Genomic DNA, 27,675 nt, shown 5'->3' with positions numbered 1-27,675 from the left:
TTTAAAAACTCTCAATGTGTTTATAATTAAGGCCCTGCGCACAATGGAGAAAATATTAAGAATAGATATTAAATATTAATTAGGATGCACCACTTAAAACTCTACAAGTGTTGTATCACTCCTCTTCAATGTGTCGGTGGTATCATGACAAATCCGCTGCCAAGTCTGAATATGTACATGTCACAAAACACACTGATGGATATATATATATATATATATATATATATACAGGGTGTTTGTTTATAAGTGTCCGAGCAAATATCTCGCAACTGATCAAAGTTACAAGAAAGTTTAATAAGAGAAATTTGCATGGCTTTAAGTCAGCTACAAAGTGCATGTAAAAAATTTTTTTTTACTCGTGACCTTTTCGAGTTATAAAGGTCAACATAGTTTTTTTAAATGGATACCTATAATTTTTTTGCATATTTACATAGTAGAGGTTATTTGTAATCAAAATCATATCTAGTAAAAAATTGCTACTATGCATCGTTTACGAGATAATCGACATCTTTCACAACTCACATGCAATATTATAATGTTAGATCTATGCAATATGTTTCTACAATCATTCAATGCTGTATGGGTCAGCGAAAAGAAATGATAAGAAACGGTAACATATTATTAGGATACTTACGAAAGGAAACGCTAGAGAATCAATCGTACATTTACGATATTCTTTCGTTAACTTTCGATTCATAACTACGATTAAAAACGATGTAATCGTTTTCTGTTATTTTCTATCGATTTTTTTTATCAGGGATTCCAGTAAGTATATAGTTCAATGACGTTGATTGACTACCGAAAGGCAGAAACCAATCAGACATAGACCTTATAGATATGGACTGGCAATACACAAAGCAGACCTGGGCAGCGATCGCGTAAGAATTGATGAATTTTTTCACTTTTCATTTTCCACAATTCATAATCTCACGTGAACATTTCCAATTTTCACATATGCTCTGAGAGTGATCGTGTACTTACAAAGTGGAAAAGTGAAATAACCAGAAAAATTCATAGTTAGAAACCACTTTCACCTCTATCCTGTAACCTCAAAATATCTTGAAGAGTATTCAACACAATAAATAACCAATCTTGTTACATATCTGTACAGCATTTGGATTGTTGAAATTGCAAGTATGTATTAATACTATTAATTATATTACATTATACCGTATTACTCTATATTCATTTATATATGTTGTATTATTAGCCATAATTTAATATAATTTATACAATTAATTATTTTAGTATGAATGTCACATACAAGCAGCGGGATATTCTGCTGAGTTCGCTAAAACAGCATCCGAAAATAATAAGAGGTCGAGTTTCAAGAAAGTCTGAAAGCCGGAAAGAATTGGTTATTATATAAAGATAATAATTTCGTATATATTTGTATTCAATATTCAAAATTATTATATTTTATTAATTATACATTGCAGAAAGATATATGGGAAGAAATAACAAATAAGCTAAATAGCTCCGGAGAAGGACCGATTAAAACTGTACAAGAATGGATTAAGGTACTGATTTGTAAAACAATACACGAAGAATATTAAAAGCAGTGCATATATATTTATATTTTTCCATAGAGTTGATCGGATTGGAAAATGTACGTATTTAAAAAGGAAACGAATAGAAGGAGAAATACACAAAGCACTGGCGGTGGACTCCAAAAATAGTTAATTTTACTGATCTTGAGGAACAACTGTTGGAAATTCTAACTCCCGAGGCAGCTGGGATGGCAAATATACCTCAAGCAGGATTTCAGTCAAAGAAGGTAATTGGCCACTATGATTATTCTCTCTTCTATTATTATGATTGTTATTATTATTATTATTATTATTATTATTATTATTAAGGGAACTAATGTACCTCATCAAGAAGTCCCTGGGCATGAAAGAATTTTACAAGATGAAATCATGAATAATTTGGAGATAGTAGACGTTAATGAAACCTTCAATATCGAGAGTTCGAAAGCTGGATCGAGCCAATCGATGGAAGAATTGCCAGTTATTTATATCGAAGATGTCGACTTCGGCAATTCTACTACACATACCCATAGTGGCATTCCATTTGCAGTAGATGATGATAAAGAAAACGCGAGTTGCGAATCAAAAAAAAAAACGAAAGGCAGGATTACTGCAGAACCCACTTTCTAAAGTCGTCAACTGTAGCGATCCATCTATTACAACTGCCGGCAGCTGTGATAACAGATGTACAAAATCTGAATTATTGAATAAAAAGAAGGTAAAGGTAGATTGTTCCTACAATCGTTTTGAAATCAAACAGATGAAAAAGAAGAATGAAGAAAAGCTACCTTTTGTGTTATCAGAAAAAATAAAATCTTTAAGCGAAATATCACATTTGATGCTACGCGTTCAGGAACAGACACTTGAACTGAATCGTGAAGAACAGCAAGTGAGACAAGATACGCTTGAGACTCAAAAAGGCATTCTACAAGAGCTAAAAGAAATGAAAGAACTTCTGCAACTACGAAAAAAAGAAACAGAATAAATATAGGTACATAACATCAATTTTGACGTGATATATTCAAGTATTTTTAATACTTATATAGTTTATTTTGTTCTGTTATTAAATTGTTTATTTTATTTTGTTCTTAAAAACCAAAGAAAGCGTAGATTGTAAGTATATATAACTACTAATTATTTTTGTCAATAAGATTGTTTATTTTTGTTGTAAGATTCTATTTTGTTGTAAGATAAACAAAGTTTAATATGACTGTTGATTATAAAAATAATTAGAAAAGTTTGTATAGAAATTTATCAAAGATATTATATATATATATATATATATATATATTGTATATATATAGTAACGGAATTGATCCTTCAAATAGATCTTTCTAATTGTTCATATTGAAATGTGTGTACCTTCTCAGCAATACGTTTAAAAAAGTCCGTCAGAGTATAGGCTCATTCAGACAGGACGCGTCAAGCAGCGAGCAGCAAACCAATAGGCGAGGTAATATTAGCAGTGGTGTAGAAAATATTGCCTCGCTTATTGGTTGCTGCTCGCTGCTTGACGCGTTCTGTTTATACCTAACAGCCATGTACTCGTCCTGCCATTCCTATGTTGTTCTTCCAGATGAGCGGATACCTCAGAACCATTCCAAACCCTTGAATCGTGAGTGCGGCCTCCATGGCCTGCATTAACTGCCAAAATCCGTAGATTGTAATCACTAATCTAAAATTGAAATTCGGAAGGATGTTCGGAAGGGTGTTTAAGGCCAGGTTGCACCAACATTTTGGATTTAAGCGAGACTTAAATATGCGTCTATCTTTATCTTTCTTTCTAAATAAATAAAGATAGACACATATATTATACAAAGTAATATATATACACATATATATATACACATATATTATACTCACAAGCATCACGTTCAAAGAATGGTAAAGTTTTCTATTTATATATAAATGTTCCCTCATTGTTTCCGGTGGCCATATCGCTATATGGACCCCATCGACAGCCCCTATTACTCCAGGAAATTGGCAATTAATCCAAAATCTTAATGAAAAATATATTATAACAATTAATTATATATATTTTTTAAAAAATGTCTATATTCATCAAAATGCTACTGATATAAACATTAAAGAATGATCAAAGTATGTATTAAGACTGCGTTCGGAAACGTCCCCCGAGTGCATTCCCTCTCTTTCTATATCACTGAGATAGAAGTGATATAGAGAGAGAGGGAATGCACTCGGGGGACGTTTCCGAACGCAGCCTAATAGTAAATAAATATTTTAACTGTCAAACTAACTGCTCTTTAATATGTTGCATTTCCTGTGGTTGCGTAGGAAATTTAATCCATTCTCCCATAATTTGGTTCAACCCTTCGACTACTTGGTGAAGAACCTTACTCAGGATTGGAGGATTGGCATATACATGATAAAAAGTCTTGGCCAATTCTCCTTTGATATGAGCCTGAAGCCATAAAGCTCAATGTTGCTAAAACCTTAATATAATAATATAACAATAATTAAATATAATAATTTTATTATATAATAATTATTTATATATCTATACCTTCAACTCAAATGGTATTGCTGCTGCTCTAACTTCTTGCTCAATATATTAATATATTATTACAATATATATATTAATACAATATATTAATTGAACACAAAGTTCCCTCACTGCATCTTTTGATAATCTAAAAATATACAAATTTTTTTTAAAAATACATATTAAACAATTATAAAAATAATAATATTAGTAAATATTTGTGTAAATTTATGTATATGTCACAAAATAACCTACATATTAAATTTCAAGTGCATACCTGTACAGAAGACGAAATTGCGACTCTTGTATTGAAAAAGGGTCTGATAAATCACGTAAATTTTTACGTATAAGTTGTAATTTTCTTCTTTCTTCGTCTGCTACAATCAAAACAACCCATGCGGCAGCCATTTTGAGCAAATAAATGTTAGTAATTTCAGAAATTCACTGATATTTCACATTTCCACAATATAGGTTGCTGCCGAAAAAATTCACGTGAAAATTTTCACATTTCCGCGCCACTAAAAATTACACGATCGCAAAATGGCCGAGTTCACCCGGAAATGTTCACTTTTCACCATTCCGTCCTAGGGGAAAAGATACGCGATCGCTGCCCTGGAATGGAATTACGTGCACAATCGAATTCGGCAGGAAGAATAGAGATAAGGAGGCCGAACTATGTGTTTGGGATGTGCGACCAAAACCGAGGCCCGATAGTAGTACCTATAGGTACCTATAGATGGCATTGCAATCACAAGATGCTCGTTAGTTTGAGAAAGAGGAGAGATTGCAGGATGTAGAGCAAGAAGGATAGAGAATGACTAACACAAAAGTCCACCGTGTACGTGTGAGTCCCGTGAGGCAAAAGCGCAACCTTGCGGAGCATTAATAAACTACAATTAGGCTCGACATTTGGTCGCACATTTCGATAATTCCTCAATGCTAGTTCGGCCTCCTTATCTCTATTCTTCATGGAATTCGGATAGGATTTTTCTCGTCAAAAATCCAATGATAAATAAGCATAAACTAAGAAAACTGTAGAGCAGAAACGCATTAGAAGTCAACTGATCGAATTCGATTGTGCACGTAATTCCACTCCTTGTCCGGAGGGAGTTTAGAGAGAGAAACATACTACTTCTCTTTTGCACCAATGGTATTTCCGGACACTCAGAGAGAGAGAGAGAAAGTACTATCTCTCTCTACAAATGTCCGGAAATACCATTGGTGCAAAAGAGAGAGTAGTATGTTTATCTGTCTAACCTCCTCCGGACGCTACTGCTTACAGAAACTATAGGCAATTGCCAATCCATATCTATAAGATCTATGCAATCAGAACTCGCATTGATAGTAAGCTTTTATTAGATAGTAAACTTGATGGTAGTAATTACTATCAATACGAGTTCTAGTTGGTTTCTACTTTTCTGTTTTCTACTTTTCTGCCAAGGTGTGAATTCAGCCTACAAATTGATTGGCTAAAGGCCAATTTCACCAACGTCGGTTAACTTTAACCGACGTTGGTGAAATTGGCCTTTAGCCAATCTCCAGTTAAACTCCAGTTAAACTATATCTTTTTCTCTTTTCAGATACGTTTATAAAAAAGAGACAAAGATATAGTTTAACCGGAAGTTAAAGTTAACCGATGTTGGTGAAACTGGCCCGTGTATATAATAAATAATAAGTGTGTAAAATTAATTATTTTAATTAAAAGTATAATTGAAATATCAAAAGTAATATTTATATTTATTAATAAATATAAATAACATAATATATATAATATTAATATTTATATAATATAATATATATAATATTTTATATAATATATATATATTATTTATATAATATAAATATTAATTAATATTTATTAATATTTATTAATTAAAATAATTAATTTTACACACTTATTTATTATATGCACGCGGCGCAATAACAATATTTCACAGCTGTCAAATATAATAGGTTGTGTCAGAGTTTTAAGCTTAGCAGTTGGCAACTCTTAAATTTAATCGGCCGATTGAGTTAACCGGAGATAGCTAAACTGGTGAAACTGGCCCTAAGTTCTTGGAGGTCTAATCTGGTACATTTATAGTATAACTTTTTAGTATAATTTTTTAGTAAAATTTTTAGTAAAATTTTTTAGTATAATTTTTAGTATAATTGAAGCTATAAATTTCCCTAGCAATCTGTTGGTAATCCTGAACCTGAGTTTCGCGTTGTCACCGCGCGAGGTCTCTAGTATCAGTTTCGGAGTCTGCTTGTCGACTAAGGCCGATATTACATTTGTCGTACGACAAACTTTTTAAGCGCATTGATTGGCTGCAGTATAGAAAATTTCTGAAGTCTCTATTTTGTAGCCAATCAATGAGCTTAAAAAGTTTGTCGTACGACAAATGTAATATCGGCCTAACCGATTCAAAACTTTCCAGAATATCAAACGAAGCGCGCTCTATGTCTGTGATATAAAGTTCAGTAGCTTCTGATGCATTCGTTCGAATATGAAGCGCATGTTCTATGGTGGAGATGGAGTAAGAACAGATGCGGACCGCGAGTAACGGAGAATGGATTAGCCGAGTAGACAATTGTGGGCCCATCATAAGTGGGTGTCGCATCGAATTGTTTTTACCTGGTTCGCATTTGCCTCTCGGCGTTCTCAACTCGAACGTTTTCAAACGATGTGGCTACCACGGGCAGTGCCGTTATGACAAATCCGCGTGTCCCTGTATACAATACGCGCTTCGGCGAGTCGTTTCACGTAGAGCAGTCTTCTCTTTTAAACCTTTTAAAGGAGAGAATAATAATAATGACGCGCCGGGATGCTAACCCAGAGTAGTCCAGCTGACAATCGGACAAAAACAAAATGGTAGCTCGCCGTGCTGTTTGTCGTGCAGCACCGACAGGTGATGATACCTTTCCGCGTACACTTATGTGAGGAGTTAATACTTACCGTGGCCGGACGGGGCGGAACTTAGGGGCGAATTTAGGTTACGATGAGTACTGATAGTCATGATCGGACGAAAACACCCTGCAAAATACCCGGGAGAGGCGAGGGGGAAGAGGAGGAGGAGGAGAATATGTTCGATGGTAAACGGATTAAAAAGGAGCAGAGTGACATTTGCACAGAGAACGGTGACGCTGCTGCCGCCGCCGCCACCGTCGCCGAGAAGGAACAGCTGCCGGCCGGCAGATTCGCCTCGAACGGCTTTCACGGAGATGGCGATCTACTGCAGGATCTCATCGCGGCTAAGTTCACGACGTTGGCTAACCACGGCGCTTCCTCCAAACAGGACAAAATTCGCATCATGATAGAGGATGGCATTAGGTTAAAAATCAATTTTTATTTTTTTTTAAATTTAATTTTAATTTTCAAAATTTTTTGATGTATAAATTATTTCGGTTAATATTATACAGGGTGTCCCAGATTTACCAGATCACCCGTTAATGAGAGATTCCTGAAGTTATTTGGAGATGATTTTTCCTCAATGAAAACGTCGACGGAGGTCATCATTTTTGCATGTTCCTAATTTTCATCATGTATCTTTGTAACTAACAATAAGCCTTAAATTAAAATTCTATAAAAGTAAACTCTACCTGAAATTAACTGAAGAATGTGATTTTGTTAATATTTTAATTCCACAAGACTTAATTTGCGAAAAATTCTTTATTTCAATTGCTTATAACTCGAAAATTATTAGTGCCTCGACATTTTCAATGAGGAAAAATCATCAAGTTATACGGTAGATCTGGGACACCCAGTATACTGAGCTGCAAAAGTCGTCGAAGTTCGCATGAAGTTAAAGCATGATTTACCTATAAGATGCTTTTTTTTTTCAATAGCTGCTAGAATATCAACATGAACATAATTTATGCATTTTGCTACTGGCACATTAGCGTAATATAATGTAATAAGAAAGGTTCTATTTTAATCACTGGATAATTTCTGAAATATTAAAGTGCTTATTTATTATATAAAATAAAACATTTTCTTATTATATTTTGTGCTATATGTTTGTCTTATAGTAGCTACAAAAGTATTGTATAAATTATGCATATAATAAATAAATAGTTTTTTAAATGTTAATAAATAAAATAAATCTTAACATTTAATTAGAAATTCTTCATAAATGATGAAATGTTTATTATGTGTTCAATAAACATTTCTATATTATAAATATTATATATATTCATTTACAAAATGGGTAAAAATTATGGACATACATAAATATGGACATACACATATATGTACATACATATCATATGCAAGTTTATTAGAAACATATAGTGTAAACTATATGTTTGTAGATACATTGAGATATATTTGAACCATACTCTTTCTCTGTTTCCAAATCTGTACCAAATATCTATCTTCAAGTGAAAAAACATTTTTGATCATTTATCAATATTAATTTTTCTCATTCATCATGTGCTATGTTCGTCAGATGTTCTTCAAAAATTAATTTATTTTGTATAAAGCATAACTCACAATCAGTTAGAAAGAGAGAAGGAAAACAGTTAGAAAATAATATTTATTATTTATTTAACCATTTTTTTCACAAATATGTTAATATGTATATGTATATAATTAAATGCTTATATAGTCTCACAACTGTCATACAAATATTTTAATATAACTTTTTCGGGTATTTAAGTATTTCAAACACTTCATATCTTATTAAATACAATAAAGTTGAAAATCTTATTGTTAATATGAAAATGAGGTCACAATAGTTTTTGAGTTATAATTTAAAGTCAGCTATTGATATTGTATAGAATTTGCTCATTTAGGTCTAACTTATACCGCGCATCCAACTTTATAATTTATCGAGATTTGTCACTCGTCATTGATTTTCACAAGTCTGATATTGATTTTTGCACATTTGATTTGATTTTATTGCTTTTTGTGTGAATACTATGTACATACATACACTACGGCAATCAGCTGATATTGACAAGTTGATTACAAAATACTAAATTTTAACTGTTAAATTATGTAATCTGCAATTATGTAATCTGTATGCAAATTATGTAATCAATTTTTAGATAGATGACTAATTTAACAATTGAAATAGTTTATTAATTATTTTGTTAAAATAAGATTCTTAATTTAATGTTAATTTTATGCCATTACTATGCAATTTTATTAATCAACTCTTAAATAGCATAGTATACCATAGCATCTATACATAAAAAATGATTAATTTAAAATCAGCTGTGCAATAAAAATTAATATTACGTCACCTAATAAAGATTAATCATTTAAAATTTAAATTACATAATTTACTTATAATTTGTATTGTTAAAATTTAGCATTAGTAATTATAACGTCAATATCAGCTGTTTGCCATAGTGTACAGTGTACATACATAGTAGAAACACATGAAAAAAAACAATAAAATAAAAGCAAATGTGCAAAAATCAGACTTGTAAAACTCAATAGTAGATTATGTGTATAAATGTGTAATTATGAACTTGAATACGCGAATTTTGCGAAATATTATTTGGTCAACTTTGATCAAAAGATGTTGCGGTGTCTCGTGCCAAATCACGGACAACAATAGCGAAGTAGACTGTATTAATATATTACGCGAGCCATCCAGTTGAAAATATCTTAGGGATCTTAATTATGTTATCGGATCTTAATAATGAACGCTGAATAAGAACGCGGATAAAATTCTTGATAGGCTTAATCGATAGAGAAATTTGGAACACACTTAATCCATTTTACATAAAGTGTTTTTATTTTTGTCCTATATAAACAAAGATATTGTAACTTGAAAGTCTCAAATATGAAAATTTTCACTATGTGTTAAAATTTTGTCGCGTTGGTCATTATTTTATAGATTTTTTACAATTTCTAACATAAGATTGCGTTCCTAATCAATATGTTATTTAAATATTAATTTTATCCAATCTCATAATTTACAACATTAGTAATACAGTTAGCAAATTACTATATAAAGTTTAAAATAAAAATTTTTGAAACAGTTTTTAATCACTGGAAAGTTGCCAATGATACTACTTTATACTATGGAACAGTTTTGTGATGAGATTGAAAAACCCTATAATTTTCTCTTGATAACATTAGTTTACAAAAAATTTTTTTTTTTAATTATTTTAAACCAGACAAGGGTTTTCTTATAGATTTTTGGATGCTGAAAACGATGCCGGAAGACAATTTTCGCAACACATCAGGTTTCCGAAATAATTGGGGATCCCCCAATTATATATATATATTATTATATGCAAAAATGTTTCTTTTTTGCGATATTTGAGATTTTGTTGTAAAAAAATTAACGTTATCTAAAAATTCTAATCAGATGTCATGAATATATTGTTCATCCCCTATAAAATGCATTTTTTTATTTTGATATCTTACTTTTTAGTCATGTTAGGATTTAAATACAGAGATTTGTTGAGATAGCAAATATTCCGCCTATGATGATGAGAAGTCATATAATTATACTCATAATTTGTAGTTTAGGACTATCGATATACATACACAGTGTAACTTATCATGTTCCACTAAATGTATATGTATATACAGTGTCTCATTTTAATTGCCCACCTTGAATTTTTCGAAACAAATACATTTTCAAAAAAATATTCCAGACAAAAGTTACATGATCTAAAGGAGGACAAATAATGGTAAAAAATAATTTTTTCCAAAAACCTTTTTCCCTCAGGAGCATCTCCATATGAGAACTAATTCCCAAATTTAATCTTTCATAATATTCAAAAACTAAGATATTGAAATAAAAAAATTCATTTTATAGGAGATGAACAATACATTCATGATATTTGATCAGACTTTCTAGATAACGTTAATCTATTTTACAAAAAAAACAAACTTAAATATCAAAAAAGCCATTTTTTACATATTAAACCTTAACTATTTTGAAAATCTGACGTGCTAGTGAAATTTAGTTTGCGACACACAAGAAACATTTATAAAAAACACTTTGTCTGGTTTAAAATAATTTTTGGCTGTAAACTAGTGTAATCTTAAGCTACTGGTTCTCTATTGATGTCATACAGAATTTTCGTCAAAAGCGAAAAACTATATGAATTTTTTTTCTTGCAAAAATACAAAATAAATATATAGGGTAGATAGTCGAGCAATGAACCATTGGTACACTATGAACCATTGCGATATTTTGTAAATGTGACTTTGCCAGATTGTGCTGTTGTCATGCAACGACTCGCATTTGAACCCCTTCTCGACTCTCCAAACGGTTGGCAAATCGCGTGAAGAACGGCCATGTGAGGCCATGTTTTGTGAATTTTGGGTAACAAACTAAATTTTTTTTGTAAGTTTGACATATTTTTCATATTTTTGTTGTAATATCTATAATTTTTTTCATTATTCTATAGTTTTGTATGTATATTTGGCTTTATAATTTTGTAAGTAACTTTTTTCTATTCTATTATTTTATCATATTATTTTAGAGATTATTGTAAAAAAGGTTATACATATAGTCTACAATGAACCATTTTGATGTGGTAAACAATGAACCATGGTTTTCATTGTTAACAACAGTTTATTTATTTTTTTTGTAACTGACTAGTTGGTACAATAAACAATAATCTAAAAAAATTTGAAAAAAAGTCTGATTAAAAATAATAAAAATATTAAAAATTTGATTGTAAACTTAAAATAATAAAAACAACATATAATTAAGTTAGCTTTAAATTCATACCATCCTAATCTTATTTATTATATCTTATAATTACCTCTTTCCTAAATAAACATTTAAAAACATAGTGAAACTAAAATAACTCACAGTATAATAATAATTCACAGTATAACATATGTGGTTCATTGTTTACACATCCCTGTACATACACAATGAACCATTTCACATTTTTTTAAATAAATTGAAATTGCGGTTAAACTTAAAAAATAACTTATGAATTATCTTCTACATTATGTAGCCAATTAAATTCATAAACTGCGTATGCAAAAATACAGGTCTCCAACTCAATAATTGAAAAAGATATATAAGCCTCTGTGATTCATTGTTGGACTACCTACCCTACATTTTTTTATGCGATCACGTTTATAACGTGGATTAAAATATGCCGGAAAAATTCTTTTTTTTTGTTTATTTTTTAATTAATAATAACTGTAATTTGTAATTCCTTCTGAATTTGTAATTTGTCTTTATAACAAAATCGTAAGATCCATTTTCGCTGAAAATGTAGGATAAGTACAGATGTAGTTATACAATAATTTATTAATGTAGGATGAAAGAATGAAAAAGAGAGTTTTCGACGTAATTTATTAATCTGTATTATTTTCTTACGATTACTTGTATTCACAAGTAAAGAAAAAACGTAAGACAAAACTTCTTTATTTTGATGTATTTCGTATGAAAAAAATTTATATCATTTCTTGCTTCAATATCATAATTCAATATGGCTGCTGCAATAAAAACATATAGGAGTCTTTTTTAAAACTCTTTTACATTTTGAGATATATTCACGCGTGCGCGAATATTTTTGGATATAAAAATATATAAACTTAATTCCTGAGAGGATATCGAGAGAGAAAAATGTTTGATCAATAATAATTACTCATGATATAAAATATTAAACATTTATATAAATATAAATTTGCAAGAATTATTGTAAAATGATTGCCTTTAAGGGGATTCTAAACGCGTCTTGGTTTACTGACAAAACGATCATTTTTCTGCACCCTTTTTTTTATTGGTTGAATAGAATAATAAATGCTTCCACAATTAAAGAACATATAAAAACAAAACTGAAACCTATCAATTTTATGTTAAAAACAAAAAATTTTTTAATTAAAAATTTTTTGTTTGGAAAACCTTTTATTATTCTATTCAACCAATAAAAAGAAAAGGGTACAGAAAAATGATCTTTCTTATATTCTTAATTTATTATTAATATATTATAACATTTATTTTTACATTACATACATACATATAGAGATGAATTACAACATTATACATTATACTTGAAAAATGTGTTGTATTAAAAATTTTTTAGATAAATGTTAAAGAACTGTGTACCAATATAAATTTTACTAGAAAATTATTAATGTTTCTGTAATATATAAACTTAAATTAACTCTTTTATACATAATTATAGGTAAAAGATATTTTCAACAAAATTTCAAAGGAGAAATGATACACTTTGCTTATAACCATGCACTTTTTAATGATATTTTATTATTTCTATTTTTTTTAATTGGGGTCATGTATTTTTTTCTTACGTAAATCGATTCTTATCATTCTACATACAAAGTGTTCACGCAATTTGGCGGAACTGTATCTTTAAAACAGTTGAAAATATAAAAAATATTGTAAGAGGCAAAATTAAATGATTAAATGCTTTTACAATTTTACATGTTTTTAACAATTTTGTCATTTTCATTTATTTTTGTGTACGATCGTTTAAAAGTATTAAGGTAGAATTATTAAAAAGTCAAATTTGAGTCATAGTTTTGAGATATTTCATAAATTTTATTTTTAAAAAATGAAGACAATGTTAAAATATTATTAAAAATGCATGCTCTAAGAAGTTTGTATACATTTTATCCTCCTGAAACTGTGATAATTTTTTCAGTAATTTAAATCATTGTAGCAAATAAAATATTGTAATTTTATAATTTATACATTAATAATATATTAATATTAAAATATATTAATATATATAAATATATGAATATATATTCGAAAACATATATGATACAAAGTTATTAAAGATAATTTAAGCTTAAAGAAGTATAAATATGTGTTTTATTAATTTCGCAAATATTTAAATCAATTTTTTAAATATAAAATTTTATAAAAAAAGTTTATATCTTTATTAAGTTACATGTTTTAATAGTTCCAGATTTTATAATATTGTGATAAATTTAATGTATAATATACAACTTGCTTATGTTCACATCATTATTAAAAGTTTATTTCTAAGAAAAGTTACCAGTTAAAACGTTATCAATTTCCTAATTTCAAAGTCAATTTTCTCGAAAGCTAATTTCATATACAAAACTTTTATTTTACATTTTATTCTATTCATTTGTCTCTTTCTTTTAATTTATTTATTCATAAAAAATCTTTTCCGGATTTGCAGTATTCTATACTATATCATTTCATTATATCATATACCGGGTGTTCAAAATAAAGCGTTACAAATTTTTATCTCCAAAAATATTGTTTCTAGAAAAAAATGTTTCAAATAAAAGTTGCAGTATTTTAAGGGGGAGTTAATTTGATGTTATAGAAATGTTTGTAGGAGACGGTTTTCAAGGTTATTTTAAGGTCAACTTGATTATTTTAAACGGAACCCTAATATTATTACCCTAAATATTTTATGAAAATAGATTCCTTGTAACATTCTGCATAAAAAATTATAAGGGTAAGATAGTCAAAAATCGAACGGTTCACGAGATATTTTACATTTTAACATTACCATATTTTGACATAAAATACAAAATATCTTATACATTATTCAGTTTTCGATAATCTTACCTTAATATTTTTATGCATAGAAAATCGAGACCAATTAATTGGTGTAAAAAAACGCATAATTATTAAAAAAAAATATATGTTGCAAATTAGATATTTTTTTTAAAAACAATGTGTTTTTTTTATACCAATCGATTCCTTTCATTATTTTGTACATAAAAGTATTAAAGTAAAATTATCGAAAACTAAATAATTTACGAGATATTTTGTATTTTATATCAAAATATGTCAGATTAAGATGTACATATCTCGTGAACCATTCGATTTTTTACTATCTTACCCTTATAATTTTTTATGCAGAATATTACAAGGAATCTATTTACATAAAATATTTAGGGTAATTCCATTTAAAAAAATCAAGTTGAATTTAAAATGACCTTGAAAACCATCTCCTACAAACATTTCTATAACATTAACTTAATTTCCCCTTGAAATACTGCAACTTTCATTTAAAATATTTTTTTCTAGAAACAATATTTTTGGAAATGAAATTTTGTAACGTTTTATTTTGAACACTGGATATACAGGGTGATTTATTTTAATCTTAAAAGGCAAATATCTCGAAAAATATGGGAGATACGAAAAAATGTTTCATACAAAAGTTGTAGGATTTCGAGGGGGACATCTGATGGTGACTTTGACTTTGACCTTGAGGTCAAATCCTACAACTTTTGTATGAAACATTTTTTCGTATTTTTCGAGATATTTGCCTGTTAAGATTAAAATGAATCACCCTGTATATATACACATTAGACTAATATTACAACTTGACAAATTACGTATATGTATTTTAATAATAACTTTTGCGCTAAATATTTGATAAATTTTGCAATATATTTATTTACTATTTATAAAAGATTGACTCTTTTGCTAAGAGAAATTGCAGTAAATATTTATATCAATTTTTTTTTAATTTATAGCGAAGAATCTAGAGCACGCGTAGATGAGATCTTCTCGCAAGTGGAACAACTTAAGTTAGAAGAAAAATTATTGTTGTACCTGAAATTTCCGTTATTGCTGACAAATCCAGGTGGGACCATTGATCCACTGAGGCAGCCACTGAATCCATTAGGAAATCGTTATGAAATTCATCAAACTATTATGTGGATTAAAACACATTTAGAAGAAGATCCAGATGTATCTTTACCGAAACAAGAAGTCTACGATGAATACAAGTAAGTGTTTCAAACTATTTATTACTATCTCAAAAACTTTCAGATAAACCTTATTTTGTTTTAGGGAATATATTTTAGGATGAGTACAGTTTTTTTTTAAGAAAGGTTTCAAGATTTTAAAAGTGTTTTTTTTGTTTTTTTTTTGTTTTTTTTAATAAAATCTATTTTTTTTTAAGCTAGGCATATAATCCAAAAGGAGTTTATTATAGGACCTAAAAAATAGGGGTCTTTCAAGATTGTGAAAAGTTATTCATAGTTTATCTTCACTGAACGATTACAAGATTTTCTTTACTCTGTATTCGAAAAGATATTGATTGATTCTATTCCGGAATGGTAGGTCTATCTTTTCGAAAATTGCTCTCATAATTCTTTGGCTTTTTGCTTTCTGTGAAAGCATTCTTGGGTTCTTATATCATCTGCTCTTCCCGATAAACTTTAATCTTTTAAAAAAATTCTACGAGAAGAAGTTTAAAGGCATCAATCTGTGAATCTTGGTGAGAAAGATATGTTATTTCCTTTTTCAAAAGTCTAATGCTCCAATACTAAATATCTCATGCTTATAAACACGGTATCAGAATTCACATCATGCACAAATTAAAAAAAAAAAAGTTTTTTAATCCTTCACTGAAGAGAGACTTTGAATGATCTTACATAATCTTTAAATGAACTTTAAATGATCTTAAATGAACTTTAAATGACTTGAATGATCTTGAATGACCTCAAATGATTTTGAATAATCTTACATGATTTTAAATAACTTTAATGATTTTTAAATGACCTTGAATAATCTTTGAGAATTAACATGTCATAGGTCAATGACTTCTCGGAGTTGGCTTAAATACTTATCTAGTTAAAAAAATAGATAGTTTTAATTAAAAAAGAAACAAAGATTGCATTTGAAATCTCGGAGATGCCTCTACCTAAAAAAACTTGTTCTCATTCTAAGATGTCCTCTTCGTTGTCTTGAAATAGTTTGGAAAATAATCGTAGAAAGATTAAAATAAATTAGAAAACTAAAAAAATTCTTATAAAATTAAATAAAAAATTTGCAATTTTTATTTCAAATACTAGTTTTTGAGATATTAAGCTTTAAAATTAGCCAATTACAGACATTTAGACGATCGTTTGTTCATGAGTCTCGTGTATAATGTATACTAGTATTAGTGATATATTATTTCTGATACAATATATTTATTCCCTAATAATTAAAAAAAAATTATTTCTTGGAGATGTTGCATTTTCTATTTTCAGCATCTATTGCATAAGAAATTCCATGAAACCATTATCGACAGCTGATTTTGGAAAAGTCATGAAACAAGTATATCCACGAGTGCGTCCTCGTAGGCTGGGTACACGAGGAAACTCTCGCTATTGTTACGCGGGTATGCGTAAACGAATTAAATTGGATCCTCCGACACTGCCAAAGATATCTGGCCCTCAAACTGTAAGCAGCCTAACTGAATACCAATATACATACATACATACACACACATATATATAATACAATATGGGAGATTTTATTTGAAATTTTTGAGTTGGAGTCTCCCTGAGTCATCCCTTTGGGAGGACAATCCCTTCAACTCTTTTAGAAGAGTAGCCCTTCGAAATAATCAAACACGTATTTTACAATTATTCATAATTTTGACCGTTTCCGAAATATAGGGGGTGGGGACAAACTTTATGGACACCTCTGTATATATATATATATTTAATTATTATTAAATTTAGGGAGAACATTCAGAGGAAAACATCAGTGAGGAAATGTTAGGAGCTTCGTCGACATTAATAAGAGAATGGGCGGAGAGCGTATTAGGCTTGAAATTTCCAAATTTGAGTGCCTTAGCGCGCCATCTGGTTGATAATTTTCGAGTCGACACTCGGTCTTTGGCCGCTGTATGCATTTTATCCACTTCAGACGAACGTAATACTTTATCTGATAAACGTGAGTACTCCACTTGTCGAATTAGTTTAATAAAACAAATTTCTCTTAAACTATTTTGCATTTCAATTGCCTTCACTTTGAAAATTCTTAATTGTTAAATTATTTAGAAGCAATTTCGGATCTATCAACAATGCCTGTGAATGATAAGCCTGCTAAACTTCGAGAGGCTCAATTGCAGTTGCAACGCAAGCTTCAGCAACGGGAGCATATAAAAGATCAGAAACGTCGTCATCATCTCGACACTATCATACAGGTATATTGTGCAAATAGACTTAGATCTTTATTGTTTTCTATCAGTTTTTCTTTTACTTTTATGCTTTCAGATATACAGAATGAACCGCATAACATGATCACTTTAAATTATTTTATTGTTAATGGACCGATTGAAATTTTTTTATATCCATAATATGTTTAAAGATGATTATATACAATATATGAATTTTTTTTAAGTTTTCAAGATCATCTTCAGTTTTTTATAGATAAACCTATAATTTTTTTACGTCCATCTTTTAGCAGATGTTGCCAAACTCACTAACAGCAGAATAATGTAAGGTGATCACACACGTTACGTGGTTCATCTAAAAATATTAGGAAAACATAATGCAAAGTTTTATTTTTCTATTTTTGAGATATTTAATTTCAAAAATTTTTGTATGATTGAAAGAGCTAAAAGATATGAAATATTTTTTATTTAATTATGATTATATATTGCATTGAGAATTTTCTTTTTTTTTATAGAATAAAGAAAAGGTCAACGAAGGTAAAGGAAATATTAGCAAAGGATACAAAAAAGTCAAGTCCAACTTATCACCTCAAGGTACAAACAACGCAGCAACGACAACAGTGATCGGACAGAATTCACTGACAAAAGTGAACTTGTCTGCTATAGTCTATAACCGGCAGAAAAGGGTATCGAAAGCCTGTAATCAACAGCAGCAACAGTCCTGCAATGTTTCTGAAGAATCCAACTGTGATAATCTAGTAGTATCGCGTGAAGATAGACAGAGTAATAGCAACCCTAGAATAATGACGAGCGTACAACGCGATGTCAAAGGTAAAAATTCCAGAAAACGTGCCAATAATCCAATTGTAACGCAGCAGGAGTCCAGCCCCGAGAAACAAACGAAACTTACAGAAGAGAGTTCGAAGCATTCCAATGTCCTGTTACCCAAGCTAGCGTCTATCCAACGTACCGGCAAGATATCGGTGATACTAGCTAGCAATTCAAAGTCCATCAAGTGCAAAGCAATCGAGGCTGCGGACAATCAGCTCGCTAAAAACTGTGATATCAATTCATCGAGCTGTTCCGTTACTAGTGCAGTAACGGAAACACCCTCGGGACTCCTCACGAAGGATCAGATCCGCCTCTTGCAGGATACGCCGATCTTGAAAAGTGAAAAAGTCCGGGACATCGAAACAGACGCCTTGGATGATTATTTGAACGGCGGAAATAATTCGCAGGAGCAAGAGGAGGAGTTGCTGCAGTACTTTCAGCAGAGTAATTCGTCCAGTTCTGACGTAGAGACCAGCGTTATCGGTTCAGATGCTGAACAAATCTCTCGTTCGGACAAGGTATCGCAATTACGACTGATATTACAACAGAATTTGAAGGCATCCGCTGTCACTACTAATGTAACGCCTACGACTATTATTCGGCAGAGCGTCGTCGCCGTGGAAAAGCGAGATTCCTCGCAGAAATGCAATAACAATCTCATCCTCTCGACTCTACTGAATCATAATCCGAGTAATACTCGTCGTCGTGTTAGCTTTGAGACGAATGTCGTCGAGCATACAAGCACTCAAGAGACAGCAACGCCGAGTGTAGTAGCTAATACCGTACCACAAAGTCCGAATACGCGGCGCAGAATATTCAACTTCACCCCGATCTCACCTGGACCACACTCTCCAATCAATGGTCGGGCATCCAAGTCCAATTCGGCAAACGCCAGTCCGTTTGTCTCTCCGCGCAACACTCCGGTGCCAAGGTCACGCAGTAACCTGCAGGCTGGCAGTTCTAGATCGCGCGGTCAAAAGACCCTTTCGCGCTCCATCTCATGCAGTGTCCCGTATACTATCAAGACGACAGATACCTTTATTGTACCGACGTCCAGCGGAGCGGAACCTACGCGACACGTGCTGACAATTGCAACGACCGATTCGTCAGAGGTGAGATGGAAAGCATGTACAAATCAGCTCGAGTATAGCAGTTGAATCTTGGTATTTTTTAATATCTCAATTTTTCATACCGTTGGGCATTTCTCTTCAATATTAGAATTGGTTTTCGAGTTTAAACCGCGTAAACTTTTTGTTTGATTCCAACGTTTTGTGAACATTTTAGCTCACTTCTTTGTCGAGTCTTCCTTTATTATAGTGAACGGGTCGGGAAAGTTCCCCCTCTCCGATCATATGTTGGTGGGAAAGGGAAAGAGGTGGGGGATTTGGTTAATAGCCAATCATTGCATTTTTTTAAAGAACAGGGAGTATGAATTACCAAATTAGACTGAATTTTTGTCCGTTATCTCTGTTGAGGTTGTTAGGATCCTTTCGAATTTCTAAGGATTCCCTGTATTTTCTAGGGAAGTATCAGTATTGATGTTTCTTCAAACAAGATCTCTCTTCAATGTTTTTAATGTTATTTATACAGGGTGTTTATGAATATAGATAGTTGAAAAGAGTAAGATTAAAGCATAGTTGATAGTTGAATTACATGTATAATCGTATATAAGTAAATAACATGTAAATAAAGTGAATATACTTTTATAAAAATGTTTTCCAATGTAGGTCGTTTTAAAGGGCTCGCCGTGCACTGCATTTTTGGATTTGACACCGCAGAAACAATTACTGATCAATTATCCGAGCCAAGAGAACCTACAAGAGATCAAGAATGTGTATCAAAAGGACCAGCCACCTCCGCCCGATCAGGAGATCACGGAGCTTCTTCATGCTGGCAGGCATCATTTAAACAATGAGCAGTTATTTTACAGATCGCAATCGGTACCGTTGCACAGGATGGTGAATCCCATGCAATCCGTAATATCCCCAATCTCGACCCAACACAGCCTATCGACGGTGCAGAGTCAAAGCTTCAATCCGTCAACGAGCAGCTCCGTCGCGCCTACTCCTGTACCAAGCGAATACAACGACTTCGGTTCTTCCATCGGACAAGAAAGCACGTACTTATTGGACGACGCGAACTTTATGTCGGACGAGCAGCAATTTTTAATGACGGATGACAAAGGGATCACATCGGAAAACATTAATAATATCCTTACAATCTTAAACGAGGAGGAGGGCCAGCCGAATTTGCAGATATTACAAACCGAACAGACCACGGAAGAGACCTTGAACAACGCGATTGACCTCGCTCTACCGAATACCAGTCTGAATCTGTCGCAGGAAGATATGTTGGATCCATCAAGTATCCTCAGCGACCCCGGTAGTGCATTGCAGAAGATAATTCAGTCACGTTCGTATCCCAACACGCCCTTGCCGGCTCCAGTGTCTGCGTACACACCATCGTACATCGAGGACAGCAATGGTTCTAGGTCGTATCCGTCGACGCCTCTACACACGGTGCAATCCCAGGAGGTGTACCAGGATGTATCAGGCGAGCCGATGCTATCCAGTCCCATTCTGAATTCTCTCAGTTTGCAGAGCGACGCGATTAATGTTGCTGTCGCCACCGTCACCGGCGCCACTGATGCCGGCACTAATGTCGATACTGCCGCAACCACCGCTTCTTCCAACAATCTGTGCAGGAACGTTGCCGATCTCTTGGAGGCCAGTTTCCTCGGGGAAACTGATACCGAGACGGATGATCTGGACCCTCTCGGTAATTTCGACGGCCTGCAAGATATGGATTCGTTAACACCGTTGTTCAACGAAGTCACGGAGCCTAATCGTTGAATAAAACTGTTTCTTCTTTCATTTCTATATCTCGTAATTTTTGCATTCGCACAGGGGAGAAGTGTAATAAACTATTATAGACTGTTTTTTGGGTCCGGTGGTTTTCAATCGTATTATTTATATAGACCATTTAGAGTAAAAACGGAAAGAAGATTACACAAAAGCAAGATGTATAAGTAAATTTTATTAGTAAATATAATTAAGATATTATTCAGTTTTAAGATGTAGAATATACTTTGAATTTTCTGTATCTATTGCGACTATGTAATTTGATCATATGACAGTTACAAATATTTTAATTATTTTTTACTACAAATTTTTATGTATATAGATTTTTTTTATAGAGGAAAATTATTTCAGCTTATAGTAAATTATATTTTAACATGCAATTTACTATGCGTGCTATATCGTCGATTGTTTAATATCTTTATCTCAATAAAAATAGTATTGAAATTGTTCGAACTTTCCAAAAAACTTTGAAAAACTTGCGAGATTTTTTAAAATACATGTTTATAAATTATTAAAGATTATACATGATTTTAAGTATATGTGACATATATTATTAAAGAAAGATGTTTGTGTTTCTATGGTTTATTTATTCCTCAGTCAAAAACTAACTCGTGGAAAGCTATAATCGCAATGTATAAAATTTTTAAATTTGCATTTTATTTTAAATATATCGAACATTTTATGCCATCCAAATGTAACTTGAAATATACATATATGTATATATAATGGGTTTTACGTTTTAAATATTTCGGTGATAAATAGAATTAAAATTGTACATTTTTTTAGAGAAACACTAAGTTACTTAATTCATAAAAATAAAATGCAAAAATATTATTTATCGTACATTTCTTAATTCACTCTTTAGAATACATTTTTCTTTAAAAGTGATATCAGAAAAAAGCGCAAATTGGAAATAAAAATCATATGATATAAAATTTAATTCCTACAGATTTTTTCCCACAGATGTCCCATTTCGATCAAGCAGTAAAATTTTTTTTCAGAAAAAAACGCATTTCCTAAAAAATATGTCAAAAAATTTTCGGGAATTTGTAAAAAAGGATTTTTTAACGCGTAATTTACGTTATATTACAATTAAATATATATTAGACATGTCAGAAAAATTTTAGTCTTGAAATTAAGTAAGAATATAACACCTTTTCAAAAAAGAATTTATTACTAAAATTTAAAAAATTAAGATTTTCATAATTATAAAAATTTGTCATATTAATGATAGATTAAATTAAAAAATTAAAACAAGATAAAATAGCGACAATTTTAAAATACACTTGTTTTTTTAACTAATATATTTATATATTGTTAAAAAAAACTATAGCATGGAAATATTGTTTTAATGTACATTTTACGTGTCAAAAAAATATAGTACAAGAAAATATTTCTTCAATGTATAGGTACAGGATGCCCCATTTTAAAAAATCCACACAAATAATCTCTCGAACAATATATATATCGAATTGAAAATAATTTTAACGGATTAATGAGACTTTTGCGATTAAAATGACACCAAACACGACATAAATCGGATGATTTTTAATTAAAAATTTAATCAAAATTTTAATTACTTTATATACTATAATAAATAGACGTGAAAAAAATAATAAAAAGACGTCAAAATAAAAATGTACTAACCTCTAAAAGAACTGCAATGACAACATTACACATGTGAAATTCAACATGGTACTACCATGATGGTAGCAGCTATTTTGACACAATTTACTCTGACCAATCAGCGAAATTTTACGACCACGTGATCATTGGCGCATCTCTGTTTACTATAGGGTCTCTATATAGTTTATATGTCAAATTATGTCAAATTTAAATATCAAATATCTCGTAAACTATTCATTTTTTGGCTATCTTACCCTTATAAACTTTTTATGCTTAAAATTACGAGAAATCGATTTATATAAAAAATGTATGGTATGTTCTATTTTTAAAAAAACATAAATGTCCTTCAAATGACCTTGAAAATTCTCTTAAGAAAAAATCAGTAACGTCAACTTTTTTCCCCCTTCAAATCCTATAACTTTTGTCTGAAACATATTTTTCTCAAAAATGCATATATTGCGAATTATCAAAATTTTATTTTCTATAGTAACATGACATATGATATATGAAAGATTAGATAAAGGAAGCCTCGCGAGGAGACTTCGGAACTCTTTGATGATACGTCATCTCGCTCGCTCTTTATTCGTTCTCGCTCTCGCTTCGACGACATCGGGAACCTTTCCTTATCTACGATAATTCACGCGATATAAACATTTTATACATAAAAATTAAAACTTTTAATTTGTATTTTATCGATTTGGAAATAATTTTAATGGATTAATGAAATTTTAGCGATTAAAATGACACCAAACACGACATAAATCGGATGATTTAATCTTTAATCCATTAAGATTATTTTCAGCAGACAAAATGCGAATTATAAAAATGTTACTTTCTATAGTAAGATGACATATACATATACATATGTATTCGTGAAATACTATAAATGAAGAAAGCCTCGCGTAAAAGACTGCGAAACTGACGACATGATCTCGTTCTCGTCCTCGCTTCGACATCCTGAGACTTTAATATAATTAATCTATATATATATATAATAACAAATATATAATTACGAATTTAAATGTCTTATGAAATATATAAGGACTTAAACCTTTATTTTTTATTTTACCTTTTTGAAAGTAAATGTATAATAGATTAATGAAATTTTTACAGTTATTAGAACGACATCAAACACACGATGACGCATGAATCGGATAATTTTTAATTAATAAATATATATGAATAATCAAAAATTATCCGATTTAAGTCGTGTTGATGTCTTTTAATTGCAAAAATTCAGTAAATAAATATATTATAAAATGTATATAATTTTACTTTTACTATTTTAATTATATAATTTTAATTTTAATTATATAATTATATAATTTTACTTTTACTATTTTAATTGTATATATGCGCACATATATATAATATATATTCATCCGTGCGCGTACGTGTATATATGTATATGTTAAAATGTAAAATATCGCATATAAAAATATATATATCTTTTTTTAAATTTATTTATATACGCGAAATGTATTTCTTATCTATAATTTATGGATATAAAATGTGTGGACACACATGCGTAAAAAATGATTTTAGATTTTACTTCTACCCAGACAGCACAGTGACGTTTTAAAAACGTATTAAAAATGTACATATTGGACGTTTTGTACGTATTTATCCATATTAGAGCCTTCGACATCTTTAGGACATTTTAGAAATGTCCAGTGTTACTTTTCTGGACAATCGAAATATGTCCATTTTAAGGATTAAACGAACTAAAATTGGACCTGCTTCGAACATTGAACGTATATTTTATAGGTGTAGGTATATATGTAAATTTATATGTTTAGAGTTTAGAGTACTGAATATACCTATTTTAGTACACATACAGCATCAAAAAATTGCAGAAATCTTGCAAACATCCAAAAGAAACAAGAAAAAAAATTGTTGAAACTGTGTAAGTTCATTTTGTTTATCCGTAATACTTAGATATTCGCGTATTATATAATCTTAATATTCAATATTTGCAAGCTTTATATATAATTCTCATAACAAATCTTAAATACGGGAAAGATAGCGCCTCGTGCGTCACATAGCGGTAAATAAAAGAACTAATGATTAATGAATACTGTTTTTATAATATTTTTGGAATGTTACAGTAATATTTCGTTTAAAATATTACAGTTACATGTTCTTATAATGTCTCTCCAATATTACGTTGTAAGATTATAATATTGCTGCAATGTAAATGAAATGTTCAGAGACTTGATTCTTGAATTCATTCGCAAGAGAAACGTATACGCAAATTCGGCTCTTACAGAAAAGTTGCAAGTTGATTGGCTATCGCATGGCTTTTAGCCAATCAACTTGCAACTTTTCTGTAAGAGCCGAATTTGCGCATACGTTTCTCTTGCGAATGAATTCAAGAATCGAGCCCCTGTGCTGTACGTAAAATGAATGTTTTTAAAACGTCTAAATATAATATACTTTGAACGTCTAATAATGGATATTCTTAAAACATTCATATTATAGACATTTGGATAAATAATCCATAGACATTTGGACTAAATAAAAACCAAAACTGGACGTCCATTGGATATTCTGTGCTGTCTGGGTAGAAATGAAAGTGGATGTATTTAGCACGGACATGAACCAAATAATCGATGGTATCGAAAAGTGGATGTGGATACGTAGTTCCAATTCCTAAAAGTGGATGCACGGCACTGCTGTACGGCCTAGTAAAAGCGTTCCACGAAAATCGCCGGCATGGCCTCTCTCAAGCTGGAAGCCAAAGAGTAAAGAAACACAGGAGGGAGCATATGGCTCGAGCTAAACGGACGGAAGTGCCTATATATACCAGCATAAAGTGGACACTCAAAATGGCTGCTTATGGGCGCCAATATTGAATGGCTTTTCGGAGATATTGGAAGAACAACAAAGTTTTTATAAATATAGACATGGATTATACTTTATATTTTTAATCAAATCAACTCAATAAGATAGAATTGAAATATATAATTTTAATATATGCAACAAATACAATAATATATATTATATCTAATTATTTGAACACATATTGTTTACTGCCCTTTAAATAGTATAAGTTTTGTATAGAAATTTCTTATTTTATCACTCGAACTTATATTATTACATGCATACTTCATTCGTAAATTAAAATAATTTTCGGCAATCGCCTTTAATAAGAGGTTTACATGATTCTCTAATGGATTGTTATTTAGTACATGGCTCTGCAATTCTTCAAATACAGATATATGTAAAAATTCTGCCATTATATGTTGTATAAGTATTTCTTTGTTTTTGTGCTTTTTAATAAAATCGATCCAAGCACATTTTTGATTTTCGTTTTTCGGGAACCTGTTTGTAAAAAGTTATCTAGTAATTATATGTGATCTAATGATTTGAATATTGTATATCTAAATAAAATATAACCTTCAAAATATAAAATTCTTATTATTATATTGATAACAATTACTAACCGATGAAATGTTATCCCATAATTTCGCGCTGTTGTTGTAATGCCACAGGCCTGACAATGCACCATAATTTTTTTTTATTTCACTATTTTTTTTACGATTAATAAGTGCATAAAATAATATTTTGCGCACTGTATGTTTCTCCGACACTAGCTTCCTAGCTCTAGCTGCAGACGCTAACAAAAAAGTGGACACTCAAGATGGCGGCTTCCGTCAGCGATTTGGCTAGCCCCCACCACCGATACGCTCCCTCCTGTGTTTCTTTACTCTTTGCTGGAAGCACATAAAATTGCAGAAACCATGGGCAGAATGCAGAAGCCATAGCGCATGCGCTATGGTTGTCGGTGATTCTGCCCATGGCTTCTGAATTTCCAATCTACATAAAAATACATAGGCCGGTATTCATAGGCCGGTATTCATAGTCGGTTCTTATATTTAAGACTGTCTTAAGTACAATCTTAAGATGTGATTAACCAATCACAGAGCCGTATTTGCATCTTAAGACATTACTTAAGACGGTCTTGAAATAAGAACGGACTATGAATACCGGCCTAAGCCTTAAGAAATTGATCAATCACAGTCGAGTTTTCTCCTCATACTTGACTGCGATTGATCAATTTCTTAAGGCTTAGGGCTTAAATCACCTATTGTGGACCCAGCCTTATGCCTGTGACTTATGCATTATGTATTTTTCTGTAGATTGGAAATTCAGAAGCCATGGGCAGAATGCGCTATGGCTTCTGCATTCTGCCCATGGTTTCTGCAATTTTATGTGCTTCCAGCTTCAGGCTTCTCTCTGGCTATAGCCTTGCGATTTTTAGTATAGACATCTGTGAGCAATTTTCCGATGTCATTTGATGCTGATTGGCTGAATCTGAAAGTAGAAACCAATCATGTTCCATTGTTAGTTAGCGGTTGAGCTGCTGAATGCAGTCATTAGGCCGGTATTCATAGTCCGTTCTTATATTTAAGATCGTCTTAAGATCTCGTTCAACTAATCAAGAGATGCTATGCGAGCATTTGATTGGTTAAACGAGGTCTTAAGACGATCTTAA

The 27,675-nt window shown here is 31.0% G+C and overlaps 2 protein-coding genes across 4 annotated transcripts; both read left to right on the top strand.

Annotated features, from left to right (window-relative positions):
- Positions 1–645: 645 nt before the first annotated feature.
- Positions 646–3,422, top strand: LOC145945373 (uncharacterized). Of its 2 annotated transcripts, XM_083054338.1 has the most exons (6): positions 647–1,134; positions 1,249–1,357; positions 1,440–1,520; positions 1,590–1,777; positions 1,860–2,520; positions 3,106–3,422. In XM_083054338.1, exons 4-5 carry the CDS (start codon positions 1,739–1,741, stop codon positions 2,157–2,159), a joined length of 339 nt encoding a protein of 112 aa, XP_082910464.1. In that variant the 5' UTR covers positions 647–1,134; positions 1,249–1,357; positions 1,440–1,520; positions 1,590–1,738; the 3' UTR covers positions 2,160–2,520; positions 3,106–3,422. The 2 variants fall into 2 exon arrangements, with proteins under 2 accessions (XP_082910465.1, XP_082910464.1); XM_083054339.1 differs by lacking the exon at positions 3,106–3,422 and having other exon boundaries at positions 646–1,134; positions 1,860–2,140.
- A 2,937-nt stretch (positions 3,423–6,359) lies between these two features.
- Positions 6,360–22,298, top strand: LOC145945229 (uncharacterized). Of its 2 annotated transcripts, XM_083054103.1 has the most exons (8): positions 6,360–7,345; positions 15,440–15,694; positions 16,946–17,138; positions 17,423–17,636; positions 17,744–17,889; positions 18,375–19,208; positions 19,296–19,802; positions 20,418–22,298. In XM_083054103.1, exons 1-8 carry the CDS (start codon positions 7,014–7,016, stop codon positions 21,540–21,542), a joined length of 3,606 nt encoding a protein of 1,201 aa, XP_082910229.1. In that variant the 5' UTR covers positions 6,360–7,013; the 3' UTR covers positions 21,543–22,298. The 2 variants fall into 2 exon arrangements, with proteins under 2 accessions (XP_082910229.1, XP_082910228.1); XM_083054102.1 differs by having other exon boundaries at positions 6,361–7,345; positions 18,375–19,802.
- Positions 22,299–27,675: the final 5,377 nt, after the last annotated feature.

Source organism: Prenolepis imparis, unplaced genomic scaffold (assembly GCF_030444845.1).
Source record: "Prenolepis imparis isolate NDT839.2.m4 unplaced genomic scaffold, iyPreImpa1.0 SCAF_14, whole genome shotgun sequence".
In the NCBI taxonomy this organism is placed as follows: domain Eukaryota; kingdom Metazoa; phylum Arthropoda; class Insecta; order Hymenoptera; family Formicidae; genus Prenolepis; species Prenolepis imparis.
This window is presented reverse-complemented; position numbering and strand designations above follow the sequence as displayed.